Here is a 27,085-nt window from a genome sequence, read left to right as displayed (position 1 = left end):
GCTCAGATCTACTGACTGTCATTGGTGTGGGAGTCAGTATGCCTGTTCAGAATGCCTATACTTTACCTTTGCATTGACAGTGTGTTGAAAGCAGCATTAGCAGCATTTGCCACAGTCACTATAATCTTTGGCATTTTTTGTCTTACCAACATGACATTCCTGAAAAAAAAATAATATTTAAAAATACTGCCTTTACACTACATATTTAATTGGGTCCATATGCCCACAACTGGTCATTTGTTGCCCAGATCCGTATGTCAAAGTATCACTGATGTGTGAGGGTCGAAGACTGAAAAAGCGGAAAACAACCACGAAGAAGAACACACTCAATCCTATTTATAATGAGGCCATCATCTTTGATATCCCTCCAGAGAATGTGGACCAGGTCAGCCTTTCCATTGCAGTGATGGATTATGACCGGTAAGCTTAGTTTGCTTTCTGAACATTAATTTTCAGTGAGAGAAAATAATTAATTTAATTAATTAATTAATTTTCAGACCTGATCATTGCAAGCAACTGCTATCTACCTACCTCCCTGCACTTTCAAGTTGGTTCAGTGTCACAAAAATAAGATAAGACCTTTGGGTCTTTTCCTGAAGAGGTTTAAGGTTTCCATGCTTTTTAGGACTCATGCCATTTTATCTACTTCGTAAATAACTGTGATGAAGAAGAAACTTGGGTTAATATTCATATGAGCCACTAGTATTGGCATACATTTCTGTCCCCATCTGGTGGCTAGACTATGTCAAAGCTTTATAAATCAAGTATGTCTCAGTTTAAAAAAGGCCCTCAGACCTCTAATTTCTATTTAAATCCCAGGTATCTGAAATCAAGGAAAATTTGGATGACTGAAAAAAGAGTTTTATTCTAATGACCTCATTGAATTAAGCTGGAATTAATCCTTCAGTTTATTCAACGAAGAAGCTTTGTAACCTTAGGATTCAGCACTCACTGATAACACATCTGAGCCTCAGTTACCTATGTCATCACCAACAACTAGCAGGAAGAGACTGGTGCTTAGAGTAGTTCAAGGACTGCAGGTTAAATGACTGACAGAATCATGCCTGAGCCAAGTCTGCCTCATTCAAGTGCCATTAGTAATGAGCTCTTGAGACTACAGGGCAAATAGTCCAAGTCCAGTTTAATAACGCAAAACTTCAGATTCTTTTTCCTTTCCATCAGATTTCTGGTCCTCCTCCAACTGCTGTCAGGATGACTTTTTCAGTCAGACAGGGTGACTGTGGTGCCATTACAGGAGAAGATCACAGCCACTTGTACATTTTCAGTCCTTTTCAGCTGCTCCTTTCAAGGTGTTTGCTAACAAGATTTTAGGAAATATTATTCTAAGGTACCTATAGGCAACATGCAGAAAGTTACTTTCTGGAGCCCCTCAAAAACTCAGTGGCACTGCCAGAAGTATGAAGTATTGAGCTATAACCTATTATTGCTATGCCACTCTTTTTCACATTTTTGGCTGAAGTTCCAATGACCACAAGATTAAGAGCTGGGAAATACAGTGTGAAATGATGGCTGATCAATTTGCAGCAGGAAATGCTATCCCCACCATCTTCCTTCACCTTCCTCTCCCACATAACCTAAGCAGATTTTCTTTCTGTATCATTTGGTATATTACAGTTTTTTGTCCTTGTGCTGTTTGGGTTGTAACCTGTTAATGGCAGGGGTTATGTCTTTATTGCTATTTTTATAGTTGCTAGAAGCACTATGGTAGTGGCTGGAGGTGTTTGATGCAACTGCTACAGAACTCAATATCACTATACTACCACTAAAACTAATATCTGTAATAAATAATGTGAAAAGTTTGGGCATGTATTCTATGCTGCACTAAGCCAATAAACTGAATTATATGTTGGATGTTATTAAAACTATTTTTATTAAAAAAAAATTCGGCATCTCTGCAATTTTCAGAGTAGGGCACAATGAAGTCATTGGGGTGTGCCGGACAGGAATTGATGCTGAGGGGCTTGGAAGAGATCATTGGAATGAAATGTTGGCTTACCCACGTAAACCAATAACTCACTGGCATCCACTAGTAGAGGTAAGAAGTAGCATAATTCTCTTTTTCTCATTCTGTTGAACGTTGTTGTCTCTCTCATACATATGTGCTTCTGAGAATCATGAAAATCAGTGCAGCAGACATCGAGCAGCTGTAAGAGCCTTAGCACAGCCTAAATCTAGTTGCATGGGTTTATTGATTACTTAGAAAGTTTCCATGATGGGCTGACAGCATTGTGCCATTAAACAATTAAGACATTTGAAATTCCCAGAGATTATGGTAAGGAGCTTACATCCACTTAGAAAAGATGATTTGCAAGTAATTCAAAAGCAGTCGTTTCCTATTAAAAAATCTTTAGCACGAACAATTAAATCATGAAAACGTGAATCTGAAACTGGCTTGCTAATTAGGCTAAGTTGAGGCATCATACCAGCAGCTACCTCCAGAGTTACTCAGACACTTATTACAAGCTTATTAAAATGCATGGGTAATTATATCTACAAGCCTTGAACTCCCTCTTCAACCTGCTGTGGCCACGTTACTGGTTTTCTGTATACAAAATGCTTAAACCAGTTAATGTTTAAAGCCTCAAGAAGCAGCAGGGTCTGCTTTGGGACACAAAGGTCCCACTGTTTAGCCCTCCCCAAACCCAATCTCTGTACAAAAATGAGTTGCTGTCTGAGTCAGGGGGCAGTTTTCCCTGCTGTGTAGCACATGGCTGCACAGCACCTGAAGTGACAGGTGGAAAAAGCCCAAAAGCAAGGTGTCAGTAAACACCTCAAGTGTGAGAGTAGTGAAAGTGAGTCAGTGCAGCAGAGTATCCCCTTCTTATAGGTTCATGGCTTTCTCTGGTTTGTGTACCATCCCTGGCTGGTGAAATAAACCCACTCTTGTGGAATATATCAGAGGCATTTTTAGGAGCTCACTTGAGGAATTTTCTTCCCATTATTAGTTCTGCCAGAGACTTTGATCCAGAAAAGGTCTCGATGTGATTTGGGTTCTTTGAGGGAGTGTGTCAGCCTGTGAAATGAGTGTGATACCTGGTGAGATATAGTGACACTTGTAAAATTAACTCTTTTCTTGCAGTTACCTGGCCGAGCAACCAGTTTTGATAGCCAGGGATCTTGTTCATCACCAAAACCACCTCTTACACCCTAGGGAACAAGAATGGATTCATCGTGTTCAGTGTCTGAAGCTCCCTTGTAGCTCACATCTACATAAACAGAGGTTTGGATTCCGCAGATGAACTGTATCCATATTTTTTTATTCAAATACATTTTTCCTATTCTAAGTCTTATATTGAAGTTTACAATAATTTCTTAATATATGAATGAAGTTGACTTGAGCCAAATATATCCCTTCCTCACACAAATTTATTCAGCTTTTTTCTCACTGGTATGTATCCCGTGTCATATCCAAGCAGTGTTTTGATATGACCTATATTTTTGCATAGGCAAAGAAATCAGAAAAAAGAATTAATAATAATCCCTTACGCAATTCAAATCAACTGCAGCTTGGAAGGCCTCATTCTTTTGAGGGAAAGCAAATAGTAATATATAGCTCTTGTAATATATTTCTTCAAAATTGCACTAAATCTTGTATCACTTTTCAAGACAACACTTCAAACTGAATTTTGCATGGAAGAGCAACTCTTGTCATGTTTTGAATGTCTGGAGAGTCAGTTCATTCCTTGAGTAGGGAGGAAGGGCTGATCAAAAGCCCATTGAAGCCAATGAGAAGGACCTTACTGGCTTCACTGGGTTTTACTTCAGCCTTTCTGGAACAGGATTCACAATTGGATCTATGCAGTTATAATCTTCCAGCAATCCAGAGGTCTGCTGCACCAACAGGAACTTGTTAGCCTGTCCGGGCCAATGAGCAGCCAGACCTGTGTGCCCAGGCAGGTGTCTCTACTCAGCGATAGTTCAACGTCAGCTGCCCACCAGCTGATGAAAAGCTGGCATGGATCTCTGAGTGACACTGGAACAGCACATGTATGGGCATTGCTTTGGAAAGCAAGTATGTGTGCAGTGAGTTGTGTGGAAATTAATGTAGTTCCACACAGATGTAGGTGTCTCATGAGGAGGTGCATCCAACCCATTTGCTGCTGGCATCATGCAGCCATTTTTCAGTTTTATGCAGGTCAAACTGCAGGCAAGAGAGTTTATTTAATGTATTTTGCAGTTCAAAAAATGGATGAAAAACTGCAGGACATGGAACATTTTCTGATTCTTGATTTAGTGTGACAGTATTAGATTTTTTGAAGTTATTTTGCCTGAGTGAATAGCTCACTTGGAGTACTTTCTGGTCCCTGGCTTGAAGTCTCTAGAATTATATGCCAAATATGAATTCCCAATATGTTTTATGTCAATGTATGGAGGGAGAAATTGAAATGTAATGATTTTACAAGCTAGTAAACTCATTTATTAGACTACACAGTGACTAGCAAATGCAAAAAAGAATTGGCTGAAGTGAGCTGTTTTAAAAACTGGAGAACTACAGATTATTTTGTGGATTTAGTTCTTTTTAGCACTGCAGTTTACCTCAATTAGACAACTATTTTCTTCTTCTCTTCTCTTCTCTTCTCTTCTCTTCTCTTCTCTCTTTTTTTCTGCAAAGAGCATGGCAAAGACTGGATGATTTGGCCTGAGATTTTGAGAGTTGAACTGCAACTAGAGAAAAGTTGGGCTGGTGCCTGTTTTTATGGCTTTGTAACGTATAAAGAAAACTGAGAAGGAAGATAGTATTTTCCAAAGCAGCGTTCTTAGAAAGGACAAGTGTAATACATGAGAAAAATGCCCATGTTGTACAATAATGGAAGAATCTTTGACAATTAATCTAGTTGTCCCTAGTTATGAAGGGAAACAGCAATTTAGGCAGACTTCTGATGAACCATTTTGGCTTGGTTGGTTTGACCCAGAATATGGTTGACGGGGAATATGTTTATGAAGATCCACTCCCTCCATTCCTCTAACTGATCTCTAAGACTGTCAAATGTGATCTGAAGTGTCTTAACTGCTCCAGGAAAGTTAGGAAATCTGATCTTAACATTACAGGTGTTTCTAAAGCAAAAATGGAGGCAAGTATTTATACCTTACCTTTTTTTGCCTGACAACACAGCAAGCAAACAAAGGAACAAAGAATTAAAGCTCTCAGACATTATGTACAAATAAATTTAAAAAAAAAAAAAAAATAAGACCCCAGCCCAAGTTTTTTAATGTCTGTTCCAGGTTGCTGTTCATGGCCTCTAGACAGAAATAATTTTTCCCAGAGAGGATTGGTAATGCTGAGCTCTGATCCTTCCTGCTCAAGATTGTGTTTTCATCACCATAAATAAAGATCAGCCTTGCAGAATTTTGTTCCTCTATTTGCTCTGGCTGAGTAATTTTGTAAATGGGAGAACAAGCTCTCCTGTGTGGGATATGTTTTCTTGCCATCATTGTTATCATAATGAGATTTTGTGGTAAATTTCATCATGATTTTGCAAGGTTGATATAGAAACAGATATATATATGTGGAGATTGAAAAGTTATTTTGTGTATACATTTATCTTAATATAAATTATATCAGCAGTGGCCTTCATGGCCTAGAAAATACTTTTTTGTAATGTGATACTGTAATGGTTAACTAAATATTCTTTGCACTTTTTTGCACCTAATATCCAAAAAGCTAACAATTTCATGATCAAATGTAGCATAAGTGTTCAACAATGAGCAACATCTTTTTAACTGTTTAGTTGTTTTCTATGAGTATTTTCTATGTTTTATCATAAGTAGTAAGGTATTTCAGTATTCTTTTTCTTAAATTTTATTTGTTGTCAAACACCAAAGGAATAATAGCTCCATTTGTGCCCTCTTGTTGTGTTATTTTTGATACTGTTAATAGTAATAGTGAATGACTTCTGTGTCTAAACTTGATTTATGGGTGCTCTGCATTTAGGAAAAATCAGGCTGCAAAATTATAAGATCTCACTTCAGAATTTATCCCCTAATTAGTTACTTTTAGTCCCTTATCAATTATGAATAGAATTAATGCAAAATATATATTTTTACCCACTGTTTTCCTAGCTATCTCACAAGACAGGGTATATATTTAATGTAATCAACCCATTGCCTTTACAGCCTGGTTCACAACTCTGAGTGTACTCACAGAAGCCCCGAGTAAAAGCTTAGCACAGTTTTAGTCAAGGAATATGTTGCTTTATGTGTCTCTTTATCAAGAAATTGAAAATATTTTAATCTGAAGAAGCTGTAAACTCCCTGCTCCCATCCAAAATGTTTTTTTTTTCATTGCTTATCCACACTTCTGCCATATCATAAACATTAGCCTGGTTGGAACAAAAACAAATCTGGCAAATTGTTGGTGTAAAATATATTGTAGGAACTTTAAAACAGTTTGAAAAAATCACATTCCTAAAAGCCTGAGGTGTTTTTTTTCTTGAAATGATTTACTGGAAACAGTAACAGTACTTAACAGGAATAGCATTTTGCACTGCAGATCTTTTTTATACTTTCACAACAGTAAACCACAGAACTGTACAGAGAAAGTACATGATGGATTAAGTGGTTCCAGGGGAGCTGTTAAATTTTTATATTTATTTTCAATAATGCACTGTAAAGTCAAAAAGCCCACACAGAAATGTATCTAATGACCCATTCTAGTCTCTTGGATAAATATTGTTTTCAAGCAATTGTTTCCCTTCCCCACATTAAATATTTTTTCAGGGACCATTAGATTTGCTCTAAGCAACCATAAAATTCTTGCTAGGTCTATGCAAAATATTAAGCAGGACCCTAAACCACAGGTAGATTTAGGACTCTCATGGCACTGCAGACAGTAGCATAGGTGAGCAGGTGCTCAATAAGATATATCATGTATTGCTCTCCATGATCTCAACTTCCTATCACTGTATTGCACACTTCTGCCAATATGGCCCTTCCCCTCTGTCTCCCAGCAAGTAACAATCTCTTTCCCCACCTTCTTTTGTCTGTCCTGGGCTTCTGTTCAAGCAGAAGAGGCTTGACCCTTACTTTTGTCTGCACTGCTGGAAGATGACTCCTGGCCTTAAAAAGTAGTAATATGAAACCTGTGTGGTCTTGCCCAAAAGGTGGAGAAGAGCTACATCTCATTTTCATTCTAGGAAGAGCTATCAAGGAAGTAACTTCCCTTCACTGCAGTTCCTTATGATCATCAGAGGTTAAGAAATCTGTAATGCTGTCTAGTTTTTTGCTTCTAGCAAGCACTAAGAGAGCAATATACATGTCTCAGGGATATGTATATTGGCCAGGGACAGAGAAAGTGGCCAGAACCACTAAGATAGATTATCAGGACACAAGTTCCTCTGCAAAATTGTCCTTCCACTATATGGAATTATTATGACTTCTTTGTTTAAATTAAAATTCTTAAATAATCACAACCATATGCAGTATTTTTTTACAAACTTTTGAGCAAACATGAAATGTTTTTATTACATTGATTTTTTGCAAGGGATGAAGCAATTACTTCCTAATTTCTTTCTCTGGATGCATTTTGAAGCAATATTAGGGAAACCTTAAGGATTTTTTTAAAAAAGACTCATTGATCCATCCATTTATTTGAATTCTCAGTTTTTTAAATTTCCTTCCATGTAGTCCTTGTAAAATTTTTAACATGATGATGCACAATGAATTTGACTAATTCCAAGATTATTTTGCTACATATTTTTAATCAATTAACTGCTTATATCTTAGAAACTTTTATATTACTAACTTTTTATTGCACTCAATTAATTTAACAAGCTTTATACATCTGAAATAATTAGACTATATTTTTGAAGGGTATAAACATTTAAAAGAATGGTAACTGTTTTAGAGTTCAGTAATAGAGGTCTTCTACTGCTGAAAATGTCAGATTTTTCAGAGATCCATAATTGTGCCTGCAAAATTTGAAAACCACCTTATTACAGAATGCAAAAACCTAGATTTGCACATGAAAGTATTCGCACGTGCAAAATGTATAATCATTATTGTCTGGCACTTGTGTTACAACAGAACACCTACACCTAATCAGAAATATGTTTCAGTTCATGGTAAGTACTGAACTAATCTGTATGAAATTTCAGGTGGTGGACCTGAAATGTTCATATGACTTTATTTCTACAAAAGAATATGCTTGGAAATTCTGGAGGTGTTAAATATTACCTATATTAATTAGACAGTGAGGCAACTTTTGGACAAAGCTCATATAGTATCTGTCAGACATCTGACTATTTATGACAGTATATATGACAGGAATATTAATGCATGTTTTGATGGAAAAATTTCTCTGTTGTTCATACCACAGCTGAGACTCAGTTTAACCTTTCGCTCAAGATTTGAGACTTTCACTTGGCTTCTGAGGCTTGTCTAAACCAAGCTCTCAGGTGTCAGAAAATAACTAAATCATGCCACAGAGCAGACTGCAGAACTGAGAAAGACACAGCAAAATGTGGCAGGGGACTCTCAGCTACTCAATGCAACTGGAAACACTGAAATGAAAAGCCTCCTTTCAAAACTCATAATTGTCACAATTCCTATCACTTGTCCTTTCTTTCTTTACTGTAAAGCAGGGAGAAAGAGGGGTGTTCCTGAAGAAGTGGCAGCATTAGGTGTAGGAGTTAATTGAGGGGCTGATTACAGCCATTTATAATTTTGAAGGCAAATAATACCTTATCTTCAAAAATGGCTTTTGTTTATTCATCCAAATTAATAAGTGTCTCATACACAATTCCCTTTTCCTTGGTCCTGGCTGGAAACTGTCAGGTTTTTAACAGCACACAGGAAACCTGGACATGGAGAAGCTGCAAGTGGGATTTAAATATCACAGGGGAATCTGACCAGGGAAATGGAACTAACACCTTCAATCTTGTGCTGAGTGCTAGGGGACGCTTGATGATAGCAAGTGCTCAGGGCTGTGATTTTGTATTTTATCTGATGGTACCTCTATGATGTTGCTGTTGCTGGGAAACCTCTTCTTTGCTGACTTGGAGAGGAGAATGCCACTGGTATTGCTGCATAATTTTTTTCCTCAGAGGTATATGCTGTTGACTCTTATGTTACATGGGACTCGGTCCTCTGGAAGGGGATGTTAAGTTTACAGAACAGGAAAAGGTAAACAAGTTTCTGTGGTAAATGTGCTATTAATGGATAGAAAAGCTTGAAGCAGAATTGATATGCATATAGGCTTTTATTTTCAAATCCATTTATTTGAAATATTTCAGCTTGCATATTTAAGCTTAAATATTTAAATAGCCTTCTGTTTTTAATGAACAGATGATTCAGTATTCAGTATTCAATTCAGAGGATCCCTGAAAGAAAATTTGCAGATCCATTCAGACTGTCTGTGTTAGCACATTTACCACAGAAACAGTGTCCAGCATTATTTTAGAATTGTGAAATCCTGTCTCTCTGCTGGAGAGGTGAACTCAGGAAGCCTAATGTGAAAGGAGAGCTGAAGACAGACCAAGGAAGGCATTAGAGTATAACTATTTCATGAGAACTTCAGAGCTCACAGAGAGCTATGCCACTCCTTTATTAGGTAGGGAAAAGCAAGAGTGCCAACAACATGTTTTCATGACAGACAGGCATTTTAAGCACTTAAGATGAACATAATCAGAAGCAAACCTTGGTTTTTGGATGCTTTGTATCTTAATTCCAGGGTTGGTTGTAGGCTGATAGCTTTTTTTGTGAAGCAGATATATTTCTATAAACACGGTCTCCAAGAGGAGAGAGATAAAGGATGGAGTTGGTTTTTTTCAACATACTATGAGTTGAGGCTGGTAATTGCATCAGAAGTTAAAAGGACAGAACAAGAAGATATTTGAAATCTTTTGTGTCATCTGAATTATGGACATGAGAGAAGAAGAAGAAAGCCTATTGAGCATGTAAAGAGCTGTCTAGGAAAAACAAAACAAACAAAACAGAACAAAACAAAACAAAACCCCCAAACAACCTGTTAAAAATAAAAGTGGAAAATATAAAAATGGGGTGAATTGAGAGTGCTTTCAATAGTCAAAAATGTATGTGGAGCAAACACTTCAAAAAGAAAGAGACTTCTGATGTGATTCTCCTACCTCATAATGTGTGCAGCCATTTGCAAGCTTGCAAGAGTAGTGGGAGCCATGTCACAGAACTTGAGTTTGTTCTTAAAATAAAACCAGCCCTCCACCCCACAGATCCTGATTCCAGGGGTTTCACAGTGTAAAGAACACTGGTAGTTGCTTATGGCACCCCCTCTCCCTCCAGTCCTACTCTTGCAGCATAACTGAGGCAAAAAAAGGTAACATTGCCAGTGTGTGCTCAGACACATTCTTCTCTAGATGCTGTAAGGGCATCCTGTTTATTTTTGCACCTGGCATGTAATGGAAAGTCTCCAATAGGTAGAATTTATTTTTTTTTATCATGTCACCTCTTCATATTTCAAAGCTTCTGACAATCAGTACTTGAATTACCAATAGGAAACACCTTTGAAAACACAACAGACTGGTTTTGTTTTCAAGTCAAACCTAAACTAATGTCACATAATGGTGGAAAAGTCATCAGGCTGTTGCAGGTGCCAGTTCTCTGATGACTTACAAAACTGAAATCCTAAGTATGGTGTATTTCTCACTTAATATCCCACAGGTCTTTTTGTGAGTCCAGGCAAATCCCATATCCTCCCATTCTTTCTATTCATGCAGGTTCAGCTGAATAGTGAATTTTTACTCCTTTACCCTAAATTGTCACTTAGAACTGGGTGTACTGTGATTGTTTCAGTCTGGGAGTGGCTGCCCCTTACTTTACAGAGTGATGAATAGGGGACCATTATTTCCCTCAGCACAGTTTCCTGAGGCTTAATTGCATAATGATAGTTATGAGGGAAATGACTGCATAGCTGAACAAGATAGAATTACCAGTTGTAATTATTTTGGGCAAATGGGTATGGGTGGATGGGTGTGTCTTACTTCGTTATGTAAGTGGCGATTTGGCTACTGCAGTAAATGAAGAAGGAGATTTTTAGAGACTCTCCAAAGAGCACTGTACACTCTTACATTTGTTCCTTTCAAGCTTTATGTAGTATAAGTGGTTTATGATCTTAATTATCCTTATAGCACAAGAACTTGACTCATTTATTTAAACATACAACCTTTTCAGTTCTTAGCTCTCCAAGGTAACCTTGGGCTAGAGAATCAAAATCACTAACAGAAAAGTATAGCTTTACCTTAGCCAGCTACTAAATCTGCACGGCTAGACCTTTTCTGTATTATGCTGAAGGGGAGCCTGGCACTACTGCACTTTACCTACTTGCCAGTAGCAGACAAACAATTGTACATCATAGCCAGGTTTCAGAGAACCCCTGAGGATTAACCTCCAAAATCTTGGGTCTAATTCTGCGTGCCCTCCAGAAACAGGGCAGCCTATGAAGTCAAAGAGAAGTCTTACCAAAAGAGGGCTTGATAACAAGCAGTCTGTGCTGAGAAAAGAGATTCCATTCAAAATATTCCAAGGCATTTTTAAGATTTTGTTGCCTTGCTTTCTGTACTGTGGTTAAAAACTATTTTGTTTTTTAAGACAAAACTTTATGATTTAATCTCTAGCAGGGCAAAAAATGGTACTAAGGTACTGATCCACTCATGCACTGAAAACAATATTGATGCAAAAAAAATAAAAGAGCCTTTTAGCAAAAACACGTGTGGCAGCAAAAGGGAAAGATGCTGATGAAGAGATATTTTGCTTTATTTTTATTATTTTTATTTTTTTAATAGAGTTTTAATTCTTCACCTCCCTTTTTTTGGGCTATCTGAAGAAAAACATAGAATGGTAAATGTATTTACTATAGCTTTAATATTTATTGAAATAATATAGTACAAATAAGTCATTCAATTCACCCTTTAAGGTTTACTTTTAACAATATACAATTATATATTTTGCTGTACTACAAAAGCTTACTGAAGTCTATTCATTTCCTTAATTCCAAAATACTGTAGTTATAAAATGCTTTCAAAAGAAGCTGCTTTGAGGTCTATCAGTTGTGACTTTATATGGCAATTGTTCTTATGTTAATTTTATATATATATATGTATATATATATATCTATCATAGCAGTAGAACATGAAATATATCCAGCAAGATTTTTAATATGTCATTTCATTTCAAAACACAGCATTATGAGCTGAAATCGAGCATAAACACTGCTTTTGGTTTCAGCTGGCATTACATCAGGTTGCGTCTGATGATGTATTGTAGCATCTTAGGTAATTAACCCAGTCCAGAGTCTCAAGGGAAGCAGAATGAATTCTCTTACATCCACCATGGATGTTTGTGGCTTGCTAATAATTTGGACTATTTTAAAGCCTTCAGTGCATCTCTAGGTCATGAAGTGTTATTGCAAATACTGATTTTACTAAAACTGGTAAGAAGTATAAGCTCGACTGCCTGATTTGGTAAATAAAAATGCCTGGTCTCTGTAGCCAGACATAGAGGTCAGATGTATTTTGCCTGTTTTTCTCCTTTTTTATAGCGGCCTACACATTTCCCCATGATGCCATGTTGCTACTAAAGCTCAGAGAGTATCCGAATAGACTAAATCTTTAATATGTAACATTTAGACAGTCCTGTTGCACATCAGATATAAAGCAATTCTTTTCACTCTATATTTCTATGGAAAAATATTGAATAAAATTTAATTTTGTTAAATAGAGAACTATTTCTTGAGAAAAGGAAAAAGTATAGATATATATTTCATATTGCTTCTTGTTTCTTTTTCTTCCAAGTGTGAGTCTACATTCTTTCTATTCTTCTCTATTTATGTGAGTAGTCTCAGTGGACTTATAATGCCTAAGGACAGGATATTGCTAGTTCTGTACCCTATAAGTAAGCACTATTGGCTTCCGGATTTGAAGACGCATTTCTGACTTGTGCTTTCTGCCCTTTCTGGTGGAGATCACAAGGGCTTTCATTCAGTAAACCATAATAAATATTTTTTTAAATATGATCTACTAATCAAGTTCTGCTGAAGTCATGATGGCTTGGGCAGAACAGCCGCTCAGGTGCTTTGCTGGCCAGTAATGGAGTGATGTGGGAAGTCTCACAGCTAGTTTGTGCTAAAAGCATGTCTCAGCACCCTCCATGCCAGCATAGCTGTACCAGTGAGAAAAGCTAAATTGCATTTCTTCATTGTCCTGCTCTGCCCAGTCCTCACCACCTTGGACAGCAGGACTGCAGTGCTGGCTCCTCTGCATGCCAGCCAGATGCTACTCTGGCCACTGCAAGGGGAGTCCCAGAAAAGCTTCTCTTTCTCTTCTTGTGAGCTTGTAGTCTGCACTGCGTTCTAGAGCTGACTGGCTTCAGTGCACTCCTCTCTGGAGCAAGGGGAGTAGATTACAAAAATTAGCCACATCTTTTCTTCAGCACAGAACATTACTTTTTTCTGGTATATGCTTGCTTGTGGGAAAGACATTGTCCAGAGTGTATGCTTCAAAAGGTAGAAAGTTAAACTGGAGTTCCTGGCCATGGGAAACACGGACAGATTAAAAAAAAAAGAAAAAAACCCACTCAATTTTTAAACACTTAGTCTTTTGAAATATTAATAAAAGAAGTACCCAATACAGTGCCTGTCAGAATAAGTATCTTGGCCGTGACAACGTGGGGTTCTGGATTAGGCCCTAACTGGCCCAAGCTCTAACAGAACTCCCTACCTTTAAAATAACCTTTATGATTAGATCAGAAGTGTTGCCAAGTCTATGTAGCTTACAAAGAACTGCAGAGTTCTTCTAAGATTTTGTCTATTCTTGCTATGTGGTGTTGGCTTACCAAGATCTAATATTAAATACCTGACTGTTTTAGTACCCTTTATTCAGTGTTCATGATGTGACTTTTGAAAAGAAGTCTGTGATTTGATACCTAGCCATTGTTCAAGTCAATATCCTTGGCTTCTGCATTATAGAGACAAGAAAACAAAACTTTTTGAACTTGTGTTACTGGCTTTTTGTATGCGCTAAATGGCCATTTGTGAAACTTGACAGCATAAAATTGTACTACTAATAGTAAATGGGTTTTTTTGCACTAGCCTTTGAGAGCTGTAACACATTTCAGTATTTTTACAATGTATTCTCTAGAAAGTGTGAATCTATTTGTCAGTTCTGAAAAAAATATGTAACAATGAAACCTCAGAAGATGTTACGAAATGTACAGTTTGTGATAATTTTATATTAAAAAGACAAGAAAAAGAAAATAACACATTTTAAATAATTTTATTCTAATTGTTTCATATGTATTTTGAACAAGAAATAAAGTGATTAAAATTATTATTATTTTTTTGTCTTTCTTACAAAAACAAACTGTTCAAATAGAGGTCAGTGGGTTATAATTTCTTTTTCATTCAGTTTTACTGAAAAGCAATACTGGGGGAAAATGCTATTGATCAACTCTGCATTCAGAACTATAACTAAGTATATTTAGAGATTATCCTTTCCCATTTATTCCCTCTCTTTTCCATGGCAGAGTTCTTTGTGCACCTACAACAATTCCCTTTTACTTAATTCCTTAAGATCAACTCTAAAATGGAAAAGTCAGACCACTTTCTTTTCCATGGGTTGGAAGAGTGGCTTTCTTAAAATTTTGGCCTCAGGCTGAGCACCTCTGCCTGTATCCAAGTACCATACAAAATATTTTCTTCTCACCTTTTTTTTTTTTTTTTTAATTTCCTTAAAATTCTACACCATGAAGGGTTGTAGGACATTTTTTTGCCACTGGATTTGCAGAGTATCTTGCAATGAAAACAATTATATGCAACTTCAATATTAACTAGTACTTTTTGCATCATGCTTTTCACGTTGTCTTCCATTTCCTGCTATGATATAGTTTACTGTTATCTTCAAAAGTCACTAGACTATATTTTAAAGTAATGTTTTAATTATTCAATATAAGATTATTTAATTATTTAAGATTATTGAAGTATTTCACTTAAGAGACATAAGCCTAATCTTGAACTTCCTTCTGCCTACTTGCCTAATCTTTTAGATCAAACAGGCAAGAACTTTACCACCATGCAGAGGAAAAAAAAACAAAAACAGGTTTGGAAAGAGCTTAATTTGTGTTTAAGTTGAATTGATGCTAATGACAATGTGTTATGAAGCAATGATGATCCAGTGTAGAAAGGCTCATGCAGGTCAGATATTTTGTTGACACTTAGCAGGACAGTACTGTTTAAATAGGAAACCTAATCTGCAAATGTTCTGTTTCAGCTGGATGTGATCTCTTTGCATTCTACCAGTTGCCTAATTCCATCTGATAAAAACTGGCAAAAAACCACCACTGTAGAATAGCTGCAGCACTGAAGAATATTGTCTGGAGAAGAATAGTATCCAAGTTAAACATGCAAGCAATTTCCCTTTGGCAGGCTTGTCTCATTCTCCTGAAGTGAAATTAGATATATAGTCTTGAGGTTCCAATCCTGTTTTTGATCTCTGCCAGCTGAACATTAATCTATCCTAAGTCAAATTTCTGCTTCAATTCAGGATCTCCCCCTCTCATGCACCTTCTGTAAGTGAAAAGGCTCATAATGCACCATGATATGTTGTTTCCAGATTTCCTTGTGTTTTCAGACAATCTTACGGTTTGGGGAAACTTGTGGTGGCTGTCGTCTCCCTCTCCAGCTTGCCTCAGAAATGCACTAAAACAATTGCTTCTAATGATTTCAGAAAAGGAGAAAGACTCCCTGTCTATATTTAGGCAGTTGTTCTACCACCCAATGATCTCTCCCCACTTGAGAAGGGGAATGGGGCAAAGAACAAAGACATTTAATAAAACAAAAAATAATAAATAACTGACGTTAATCCAAATACTTACATGGAACACAGTTATGCTCAGCCCTTACAGTGGTCACGAGCTGTGCACTCCCAGCAGTGAATGCCAGATGTCAGGCACTGGGAGCACCACAGCTCCAGTGAGAGTAGTCAAAGCAATCAGAAGAGCAGGCCTTCAGGAGCAGAACAAGAGATGAGATCTTTCAGGGACAGTGACCATTGAGGAAGAGCCTCAAGCAAATCTCCCAGTTTATAGTGAGAGTGACAATCATGGCATGGAATGCTTCTGTTGGCCAGCTTGGGTCAGCTGCTTTCTCCTAGCCCTAGCACCTGGCTAGCTCAAAACTGCTAAAGGCATGATCATTATGGAAACCCATACACCAGGGCTGGCCACAAACTAAAATAAAGTGTCTTAGCAACTTTTCTCACAGAACAGAGTGCTGCAGCCTACTCAAAATTGCAACTTCCCAGAACAGAAAATGTATTTGATAATTCTATCCAGTGAAACCAGGACACTCATGCAAAAAGCCACACTGTTCTAGCCTTTTAGCCCAGTGAAAAGTAAACATGATATAATTTCACAAATTGCTAAATATTCTTACACACAGAGAAGACCTCTCTGTGTCAGCCAATGCCCACTCTTAGCACAACATTAAAAGTGACACAAAGGAAATCAGGAGTTGGAACCGAATCCAGATCTCCTGTAATGTAGGCCACAAAAAAACCCAAAACATTCGTCTGCATGAATTTGTACTTTGCGTGGTGTATGTGACAGTCTCCCAAGGGAAAAGCTGTTATGCATATGCAGAAAATTAATTAGATATAGATATAGATTAGATATAGATAGATATAGATATAGATATAGATATATAGATACAGATATAGATATAGTGCCCTCTTGTCCTGCTAAAACACATGGGTTCACATAAAGGAGCAGAAATATTATTTTCTCACAATATTGCCTACTATGTCACTCTGAATGTTGAATAAATGCCCTCCTACTGTTACTGTTTTAGGTAACAGTCTGTTGTTTAACTCAAATGACAGACACATGCATTTTTAGAACAAAAGGTCCTGCATGAACTCCATTCTCTGTGCTGCTTGTATGCAGCTCAGTTGATAACAATGCTAGTTAAAGTCATATGAAACAGATTATTTTAAAAGCTTTAAGCCTATAACAGTATAAAGAGAGATATTTTTATTGTTTGTCACATTCTGAAGGTGCTGTTTTGTGAGCAGTGCAGGTGTTCTAGTTTGCACATACACTAATTTTGCCTAACATACCCACCCTGGCTCAATTACTCTTCCCTTTGGGATTTTCAAATGCAGCAGTCACAGCCTTAGCTCTTCTACTGATTCAGTGAGCTTACTCACATCTACTCAGGTGCTTTCTTGCCTTCTCCAGCATACATGCTTTGTGTCCTCAGGCTTCATGCTACAACTCTTCAAAAAACCAGTTCTTTTTGTGTCACTGCCATACATCCCATGGAGAAGTCCATTTCCAGTTAAGATGACCACAATTTCCCATTATTTAAGGATTTTGCAAAATATTTTGTCTTTGTTCTAATGCTGCTTCTCGAGGAAAGTGGTGAAGAAAATTGCTTTGTTCCAGAGTGAGAGGCTGACAAGAGTTTGTTGCCTATCCCAACTCTAACATTGCAAACATAGAGCCTTTGAGGATCAAAATTTTCTTTGGAGTGACTAGAGAAGATTTTCTATAAGGTTGACTGGTACAAAGCACTTACTGAGATTCGAGAATCAAATCAAGAGCTGAGACTCTGCATATTAAATACCACATGTGATGTTATATAAAATCAAATTATTTGGAAAGTCTTTGCAATAGAGGTTTTGGGTAGACATGTTTTATGCAAAGCTAACTGTGTTTTATTTGTTGGACAATGATTTTGTCAATAATACCCAAAAACCTTAACAATATTGAAGTATGGTAACAATTTGGTACTTAAATATAGATGAAACTAGCCAAACAAGTATGACTAACATATACATGGATTTTATTTAACTTAGGGCTTGCATTTGGAGATTTTTGCTCTTTGAACTCTTTGTTTCTGAGCTCTGGGTCCATTAAATACACAAAAACCCCTGTCTAATAAGTTTCTCTGCCCTCTAGCCTGGTTCTTTAGCATGTATGTGTTAAAGCCAGCTTGTTAAAACCAAGTGATAACTATCAGTTTCAGACACCCATGAATTAAAAATCTTCAAATAGCTTTTATTATGGAAACATCATGCTAAAATCCCTCTGACAACAAGTCAGTCTGAAAAGAGCTAGCTAACCATCTTAGTCATCTACATCACTAAAAATTACAGCCAAACAGAAAAGTACCTGTGACCAGTTCCTTAAAGCCAGAGCCCTGACCAACACAGCAGCCAACCTTCTAAACCTGGAAGGTATCAAGAGAGACAGCATCAAACAATTTATCCCTTGTTTTCTTCTGTGGATTGGACTTCTGAGTTAAATGTGCTGAGATTTGTGCAAATAATGTGAGACCTAACTGGTGAGGGGGCCACAGGAAACCAGCTGGAGAACATCACCTCCACTCAACAGCAGGTAATTTACAGCTTAGATAGTTTTTGCCCATGTAAAATCAGAAGGGGTGTTAAATAGGAGGAAATTGTAGCAAAACTTGTGTTTGGAGTTGTGGCTGCTGGTTAAAAAGTGGATGTAGGTGTTCTAGGAAATATTTGTCTGTTCTTTAGTGCTAAAACTTTATTCCTAAACTGTTTGTCAGTTCATTATTCATAAAACCTGATAAAATGAATCAACTAAGGTTAAGGTTGGCAAGCGAACTTGTCACACAGGCATACAACAGTGGCAAGGATCAGAAAAAACAGTCCCTCTGCTTCTTCCCAAACTCCATGAAATTACTTCTGTATTCAAAATGACACACAGGGGGATTATTCTTGTTGTCTCGTCTCACAAACTTTCTCACTGGCAGCAGAAACTGGTTGATATGTTCTAGCTGTGGCTTTAATGAGATCAGCATAGCCATAAATTCAACCACCATTCAGTATGTTTCAGAGAAGTGGCCTTTGGTGTGAGGCAGAAGGAAGAAATTCAGGATAGATAAGAAGAAGAAAACAAAAGCTATTCTTGAACTACACAATATTTTGTTGCTCTCAGCTGACTTTCATTCCTTCTCTTGGCCTGATTTTAAAATGACTTCATAGAAATATCTCTCGCACCAAAACAAATGTCAGTCAGGCAGATAGAACTATTTATCTGAATAGCAGTAGAGCCTGGTTTCTACTTCTTTCAGACATTACCCATCTATGGTGCCACACAGGGTCTTAGCTATTTCATTGTGATAACCTGCCTACAGTGTGGAAATACAAGCTAATTTTGGTATCCTTTTTATTGCATAAAGAGCTCAGAAGCTCATATAAACTCTGATTGTCTGCCAAGTACAATGAATTATGTGTAATTTTGACTGACATTGGTTCCTGGTAATATTTATCTGTGTTTTTGCCTGCTAGTAATAATTTGATTTAAATATTTACATTGAGTTCTAATTGAATTTGGATATTGAATTTATATTATGCAGACAAATAGAGGCTGTATACTCAAGGAAAAAGATACCAAGCATAGCTTTCACAAATCTAATTGAAAACCTGTAAGTAATGTTTTTAAAGTGCATGGTGAATGAATGACTGTGTAAGCATGTTATTAAATCAAATTTTTTTAAGTGTTTCTTTTTTGCTCCTTCCTCAGGAATAGTACACGTGGCTAGGAAGGTCACATCTAGATTATTTCCTGTTTACCGATGAACATAAACTTCTGGTTTGCTTCAGCTAAACACCATACCAGAGTGAAATGTGGGATCATACTGAAAGGAACTGTTGTATATTTCCCTTTCAGGCATGTCACTTATTCACCCACGTCTTTGTTATTGTTCAAGAAGTTCCTTTTCTTCAGCCTTCATGGCTGATATTAAGGTGACTGGACTGAGCTTTACTCCTCTCCCCAGAGGCAGAACATACAAAATCCAGGATCACCCTGGAGAAAGTGGGATCTGTGACATAAGGAAAGAAAGCACATGTGAAGACTCTCTTCATAATGAGCTATGCTGTCGTCACTCCAGGTAAATTTAATGTGATATGATGCTTGGAAAAAAGCCAAGGCTTAGCTCTTTTCCCCTTCTTTACTTCTTAACATGCATGAAGAAGAATATGACAAGAAACTCCCACTTTCTTCCAAACAACTGCAGCCCTGATGTACACAAGTTGTAGAAGATAGTGTAGGATGCTGATCTATCTTGCTCCACAGTGTAAGCAAGACCAGGTCCTACTCTCAAAACAACTGTCTACACTAAACTCCTCAATTCCACACAAAGTGGAGTCTCACCAGCACAGCCTGGAAACATGTTGATTCCCACTAACATTATTTTCAGATTTAAGGGTGACAATCTGCCTTGCCAATTAGTATCTGCAGATATTTCTAATTAAATGGTTTGTCAAAATAAGTTAAATTAAAATATCTGATTGTGCAAGGTGAGATGCTAAAGAGTAAGAATAGATTGTTTCATATTTTCAAAAGCTTTCAGAGTTACAGCTGACTGTCTGGTGAGTGATGACTCTTGCCAAGTGCTGGCTTCAGTCCTAGTCTTGGGAGAAATTCACTAAAAATAATTTTTATGTTGAATTCAGGCTACCTGCTGTTGTCAGTATTGGTTTAGTCACCAGAATAGGTTATTCTTCTTTTGGTCCACTGGCATAGGACTTGATGATGTCAATATTAATAAAAAATGCCCTAGGGTTGGAGTAGAGAAAACCAGAACCTATTTGCTTTAGCTATTTACCTGGGAAACAGAAAAACTCAACGGGTTTTATCATCCATCTTCAGTAGCAATGTTTGGTGACAGCAGTCAGACAAATTACTTTGAGTGTTTAGTGTCACATGGTATTATTTAGATTTAATAAACCAATGAAACTGTTTCCCCTTCTTATTTTGGAACATACATTCAAATTGCAAGCATTTTGATGCAAACACAATTATGCCTTTCAGAGAAACAAATGACATATACAAAAAGATATAACATCTCTCTACATACAAAGGCGTACCTTCCCTGCACTCAGAGAAGCATTTCTGAATACGCAAGTGGATTCATTAGAGCTCACAGTCATGACTGTTTCCAAAACAATCCATCCGCCCTCTGCAATTAGTAAGGCCAAGATAACATTGTTCAGTTCTTGTTTCTGAGGAGCACTGGTACACTGGCATACAGCACTGCCTTCTGTATACAACCTGTAAAGGGTTTTCAAACAGTGATAGATTTAATTATTGTCTACCAAGATTACTACAGCCTTTGTTTTAACCTTGGTATTGGGCTTTTGTCTGTACAGGGTACAAGTTAAAACAGACCTGATCCTTCTGAACTGGCAGTTGACTGCAATATTTATTCTGACCTTCTTTTTTCTTTTTGTATTTTTTCCTGAAAACCCAGCCTTTAGCCCCAGAAGAAGGTGCTAAGTTACGTGCTTTTTTTAAGGTACATGGTTATCGTTATTATTGTGCCACAAATTTGAAAGTACGACTGAAGTGTACCTGGAAAACTACAAATTCAGATATATGTAAATGTTGACATTCACCATCCTGAGGTTCATACCACAGACATTTTGAAGTAGTCCGGTAGATTTAGGACTTTTTGCAATGGGAATACTGAAATTATGCTCCAGAGAAGTCTGTAGTTTCCTTCACTTTCGATATGTCAATGAAAGCCAAGGATTTGTTGGGTGGATTACTAGAGATCAATGCACAACGGATAGCTTCTTCTTTATGAAATGCGAAAATAAGCTTATTGAGCTGTAGAGAGTGTGAGCAAAGCCAAGGATATCTTTTCCATTCTCTCTCCTACCAATCTGCATTGACAAATATTTCCTGTTCTGTTCATTCCTGAGAGTCTTTAACTATTTCTCATATTAGCAGCCTGCAAAACCCCTCAGTCGCCCTCTGACTCCCTCAGCTGCATCAACTTAACATTCCTTAACTTGCTGAGTATTCATCTCACAAATATCAATGTAGCATCCTTCCACTCTATCACAGAAAGGGGAAGATTTTCCCTTTCCCTTTGCTCTTGTCTTCCCTCATATCCAAGCCTTGGAACACTACAAGGACAAAGATGAGTGTTCCGAACATTTCCTCATGCACTACAGTCACCTGAATAGGCATGTGTAGATGAAGGTAAACTCGTGTCATGCTGTAATTAGGATAGTGAAATCATTGCTTGACATTCTGAGAATATTTGTGTAAAATTGAAGCATCACAGTAACTCAGGACTGGGTTTTCCTCTACTTGTCCCCATGTGATGATAACATTGAGCATTACATGTTGGTTTCTAAATGTGCAATAATTGTATTCCATGTTCAATCAATTTATGACCTCGTACTGTTTAAAAGTTTGTTTACTTTGTCAAATTTGGACAAATGCCTCAGCTGAACAAACTCTTTCCAACTCCTTTTTTCTGTCTCATTTAACATAATGACAAAATGCTAGTTACTAATAAATAACCATGTTTACTTTGTTACAAACATGCTTTAACAATTTGTTTCCATTAAAAATATTTTGCAGCCTCTTATACAGTAAATCTCGGAAGGTTGGATATGAAATTTTAGACTTGACTGTTACAGACATTGCCTTTCTTCTGCCTTTCTATTAGGCTATTCCCCAGGGACTCCAGCCATTGAGGGTTACAGGACTGGGTAGAGAATACTCTGCTCTTAGTTTTTCTTGTTCTTACACTTGGCACCCCACAATTGGCTACCACCACCAATAACACTATCTGCTTTGTCTCAAAGGGTCTTGACACCTTCACAGCTTTCACAGTGAATATCAGATTGTTTATGCTTAAATTATTCCTCTCCTGCCTAAGATACTCCCTCATTCTAAGGGGCTAACTAAACTCATCAACTCATACTAAAACTGGTGTCAGCTAGACTTAAGCTATGCTAACTCCTACACTCACATACATACTTCAGTCAACACATTTTTAATACCTTTTCTTATTGCTCTTCTTCTTACACTTTTTTTCATTTTCACTGATTTTTTACTCCGAAAGTTTCCTGTAAAAATATTTAATTCAAATTTACCTTAAAAACAAGCCCTGATGGACAACATATAATATGGAGCTAGCTGCCACTAGTATACCTAGTAATGTCTCCACCAACTCAAAATATTGTGAACAATTTCACCTGCTAAGTTGCACCAAAACAACTAATAATATGGAAGTAATGTGGATGAAAAACTGATTATAAGATTATAATTTTAGAAAGCTAAAATGGGGGGAAAAAATAATCCACAACCAAAACCAAACACAAAAAAAACCCCAAAAAACCCCAACTCAAAAAACCAGAGTAAACTCAAACAACCTTAAATCAGCATAATTTAGTACTAGCTATCCATAACATATAATTTGGTAATGGGTAATGTGGCACCAGAAAGACAAATATTTGACACTCTTGTATTGCAGTTTGTACAGACAAACATCTGTTTTGTGAAAAACATCCTCACAACATTCTCTGACTATAGTGGAACTGACTTGTGTCATCCCTGAGTGGATGTTCCAGAGAGGGCTTGGGACACAGCAGTGGGGCATTCAGCTTCTATAGGAACAGACCTCAGTGAATCAATTACTTAAGGAGAGCAGCTCTCATCTTTGAGTCATGTCGTGCCCTTCCAGGAGAGACCCCGCACACAAGGCCTGGTTACAATTGAACAGGTCCTACTATTCAGAGCAAATAATAATCTTACTTTTGTACATGTCAATGGTGAAAAGCTGAATAATTCAGTTCATAGTGGCTGCCTGGGCTAGCAAAAGGAGTGTAACTGTATTCCAAATGCAGAATTACTTCTTGAATGAACAATGAGAACATTTGCAGTAGTGAGAATCTGGAGGCATTCAGTACTCCCACTGCCAATTTCTGAAGTATAGACTGTAACAGAAAGCCAAAAAAAGAATCAAAACAAAAACAGCAGGAGAAGAGAAGTTCTTGAGAAACAAAGAAAAAAAAAAATATTTTCTGAAGAAAATTTTTCCCCTGAAGAGTATTAAATTTCCCCTGTGATTCCTTCTTGCACATGAACTGTAATCCCACATAGAAATATTCAATTCTCTCTGTGTTTATCCACGAAAGATACTAATTGTGCCAGCAAGTTCTGGCTAATGGTAGCGAGAGATTCCCTATGGATGACTAGTCCACAAACACTTTATCTAAGACTACTGAAGCTGAATTTGATCTAACCTAATTTGGTCAAAAATATGAAAACAAGGCATCTGGCAAACAGCTAAACTGACTTGCTGTCTTTCAAGAGACTTAAGAAAAGTAAGCCTATCCCACTTGGGTGCCTTCTTCAGACCCCCATATATAGCCACAATTTCTCCATGTAATCAATAACAGATGAAGGCAAAATGACTCTTTGGCCATTTTCTACAATTAATCTTTGAATACTTGCCTACAGTAATAATCTTCATAATCACAGTTGATGTTTCACTATGTGCCTAAATCAGATAGGCTATTCTTTTGTAGCTGAATAAAATAATTTCTGAATTCCTGGATCTAGAAGGGTTTCATAGGCTTTTTCTGTCACCAAATTTATGACCAATTTTAAGATTAACACCTTGTAAAAGGTGACATGAATGTTTTACAGCCATGGACAAACAACAAGGTCTCTATAACAATAGTGCTGTTTTAGCAATGAGCTTTTGTTAGGATCTCCAGTGCACAGGGGTCTCCTACCCACTTGTCACCTTAATTTTACAGAGAATCATCTAGTAAGTGTTCATAGATAATTTAATTCTGAACTTGCTGTCACATCTGAGCTGACACCTACTTAGTGCTCTGTATCAGCTCTGTCATTCAAGTTGTGTTCACTGAGCGTGAGCTATCCTTTAGTATTCAGGGACACATATCCTTTTGAAGACTGAAATAATTACTCTCACTGGAAATTTCAGGGAAGGCAATATTGGAAAGAAGACTGGACCTCAGGCAAGGGTTTCCTTTTGACAGCTTGATTTTGGTTGTGGTCTGCTTTGTTTCTACCAGACAAAAATAATGTGATTGTCCTTGATCTCAGGCTGTCCAGTGTGAATACAGAGACTGATTTGCCCCCAGAATGCCACAGAGATTTGGGACCTAAATGTAGATCCTTGCAACAATTTCTTTAGCTAGGCATCACTCCACACTGGGTCTTGTATTACATCTATATTTTCATCATTAACTAATTCAGATGAATTGCTTCTTAACTCATCTGAGGAACATCCTACACAAAAAAAAAATGTGTGAGGTATTACTGGATTTGTCTCTATCATCACTACAAAGCTTGGACTCGGATACAGTAATCCCCATCTCTGCTGCTCCTAGAGAGGACAATACACAGGCTAGAAGATAATTGATTACCCATCATCCTAAGCTCTTTTATTCTAAAAAAACTCACAAGATAATGTGAGGCACAGATGTAAAAATTATTTCAAAAAATTTACTTTCATTTTCAGAAGGAAGGGAGAAATGTGATTCTAACTTATTTAGATGCATTTATATTTTCTTTCTCCTCAGATAAATTATGTCAAACACCCATCCATGTAATGTACTTTAGTTCCCTACTGCAGCTATTTGCAGTGACTAATATCTTGTTGCCCATCACCTAAGCTATTACAATGCCAGATATGCTAATTACTTCCTTGGATGTGCAGTACAAAATGTGCCTGGCTTGAAGTAATTCTTTAGATAAGTAAAGCATGTATTTTTTTCCTGGCAGTTTAATTGCATGACTGTCAGCTGGATCACAGTAAACATCTTTTCCTTCCTCATCTTTCATGACCTAGTCTGTCTTCTTGCATTGTGCTTGCAATTGTTAAGTCGGGAAAAAAAAAAAAAAAAAAAAAAAAAAAAAAAAAAAAAAAAAAAAAAAAAAAAAAAAAAAAAAAAAAAAAAAAAAAGAATTTTACAGCTTACAAAGCCACATATGTGATCTCCTAATCTATATGTATTAATATATGTGAATAACATAGTCTTCAGGAAGAGGAGAAACATGAGAAGCTATTAAAAATAAACCCAACTCCTATGAGCATTGTTGGTATATCCATCTGATGGAGTTGACATAAATAACAATATATTACATCCAGTTCTGTAAAGGCCTTCTACAGCATTTAAGAACTACTTTACAATTCAGTAGGGGTGAAGGTCAGCTGAATGGCTGGCTGTTCAAGTGTCATTGAAAAACAGATGATAGACCAGGAAGGTGAATGATGGAAAGGTAAAGGGCAAATGTCAAATTGTGGTAGGGTGAAGTAATTTTAAAAAGTTATATTTTCAATAAATGTTGTTCAGCATAGACTCATTAGTTCAAAATCTTTAGCTTTAGTAATGCTAGTTGCTCAGGATACTAGTTTCAACTTCAAATAAAGCAGTTCTGCTATTTAAAAATTAGTTTTGGTTTAAGAGAAATCCTTTTCTCTCTTACCTATCTCCCTTACTCCCCGAGATTAAAGCAGGAAGTCCTCAGAGTTTAACCTCAGTTTAAGGCAAGAATCATTGCCTACTTCTACATCTCTGTGTTAGAAAACTAGCAAGATCAAGGACAGGCTCTTCATTTACTTTTTCTAGCTCCAGGAGTTCCCTTGGTCCACATGAAAACACTTTCTATGTGCAAAATACCCAAACTGTTTTTTATTCTTTGTCTGACATAACAGCCTTCATCTAAACTCTCTGTCTGTGTGCTGCTGCCCTGTGATCAGCTCCAGGTGGACAAGGCAGGCTGGCATGCCTTCCAGCTAGAAAAGACCAATGATGAGGGCTGGAAACATAGCTGGGATCTATAGTCTTCCAAAATTCAAACTGAGAATCAGTTGGCAATAAGGTCAATATGGACATGAGGTGGCAGCTGTCCAGAGTATGCTAGATGTTCAAATTGCTTTGGAGACCAGCTATGTCAGTTATAATGTGAACATAGAATTGAGACCTTTCAATTCAAATGTTCAAGCATGCGGAAGCCAAGAAATCCCTTAATTTTTGCACATAAGAAAGTATTATTTTAAATAACATCAAATTCTTTATTTTATTCTGCTTCTATGTTGAGATAGGAAAGATCTTTGGACCTTGTTAAGAGTATTATCATAATCAGTCAGATTGAATTCTCTGTTTGTTGCTCATACCCTCTGCAAGGTTTAAATAATCCATCTAAAACTTAAAGTAGGCTTTGAATTAATCACAAACCAGCCTAGATTCAAAAGATCATCTGGTTCAATCTTTCATGGGAGAGG

The 27,085-nt window shown here is 37.1% G+C and overlaps 1 protein-coding gene across 1 annotated transcript in view; it reads left to right on the top strand.

Annotated features, from left to right (window-relative positions):
• SYT10 (synaptotagmin X) overlaps positions 1-3,172 on the top strand; it is a 31,694-nt gene extending 28,522 nt beyond the window's left edge. The window contains exons 5-7 of the mRNA XM_010008206.1: positions 249-420; positions 1,927-2,056; positions 3,101-3,172. Coding sequence (XP_010006508.1) covers positions 249-420; positions 1,927-2,056; positions 3,101-3,172 — 374 coding nt within the window. The remainder of the gene's footprint in view (positions 1-248; positions 421-1,926; positions 2,057-3,100) is intronic.
• The last annotated feature ends 23,913 nt before the right edge of the window (positions 3,173-27,085 follow it).

Source organism: Chaetura pelagica, unplaced genomic scaffold (genome assembly GCF_000747805.2).
Source record: "Chaetura pelagica isolate M959 unplaced genomic scaffold, ChaPel_1.0 scaffold92, whole genome shotgun sequence".
Taxonomy (NCBI): Eukaryota; Metazoa; Chordata; class Aves; order Apodiformes; family Apodidae; genus Chaetura; species Chaetura pelagica.
Note: the sequence above shows the minus strand (reverse complement) of the source record. Positions and strands in the feature narration are given on the sequence as shown.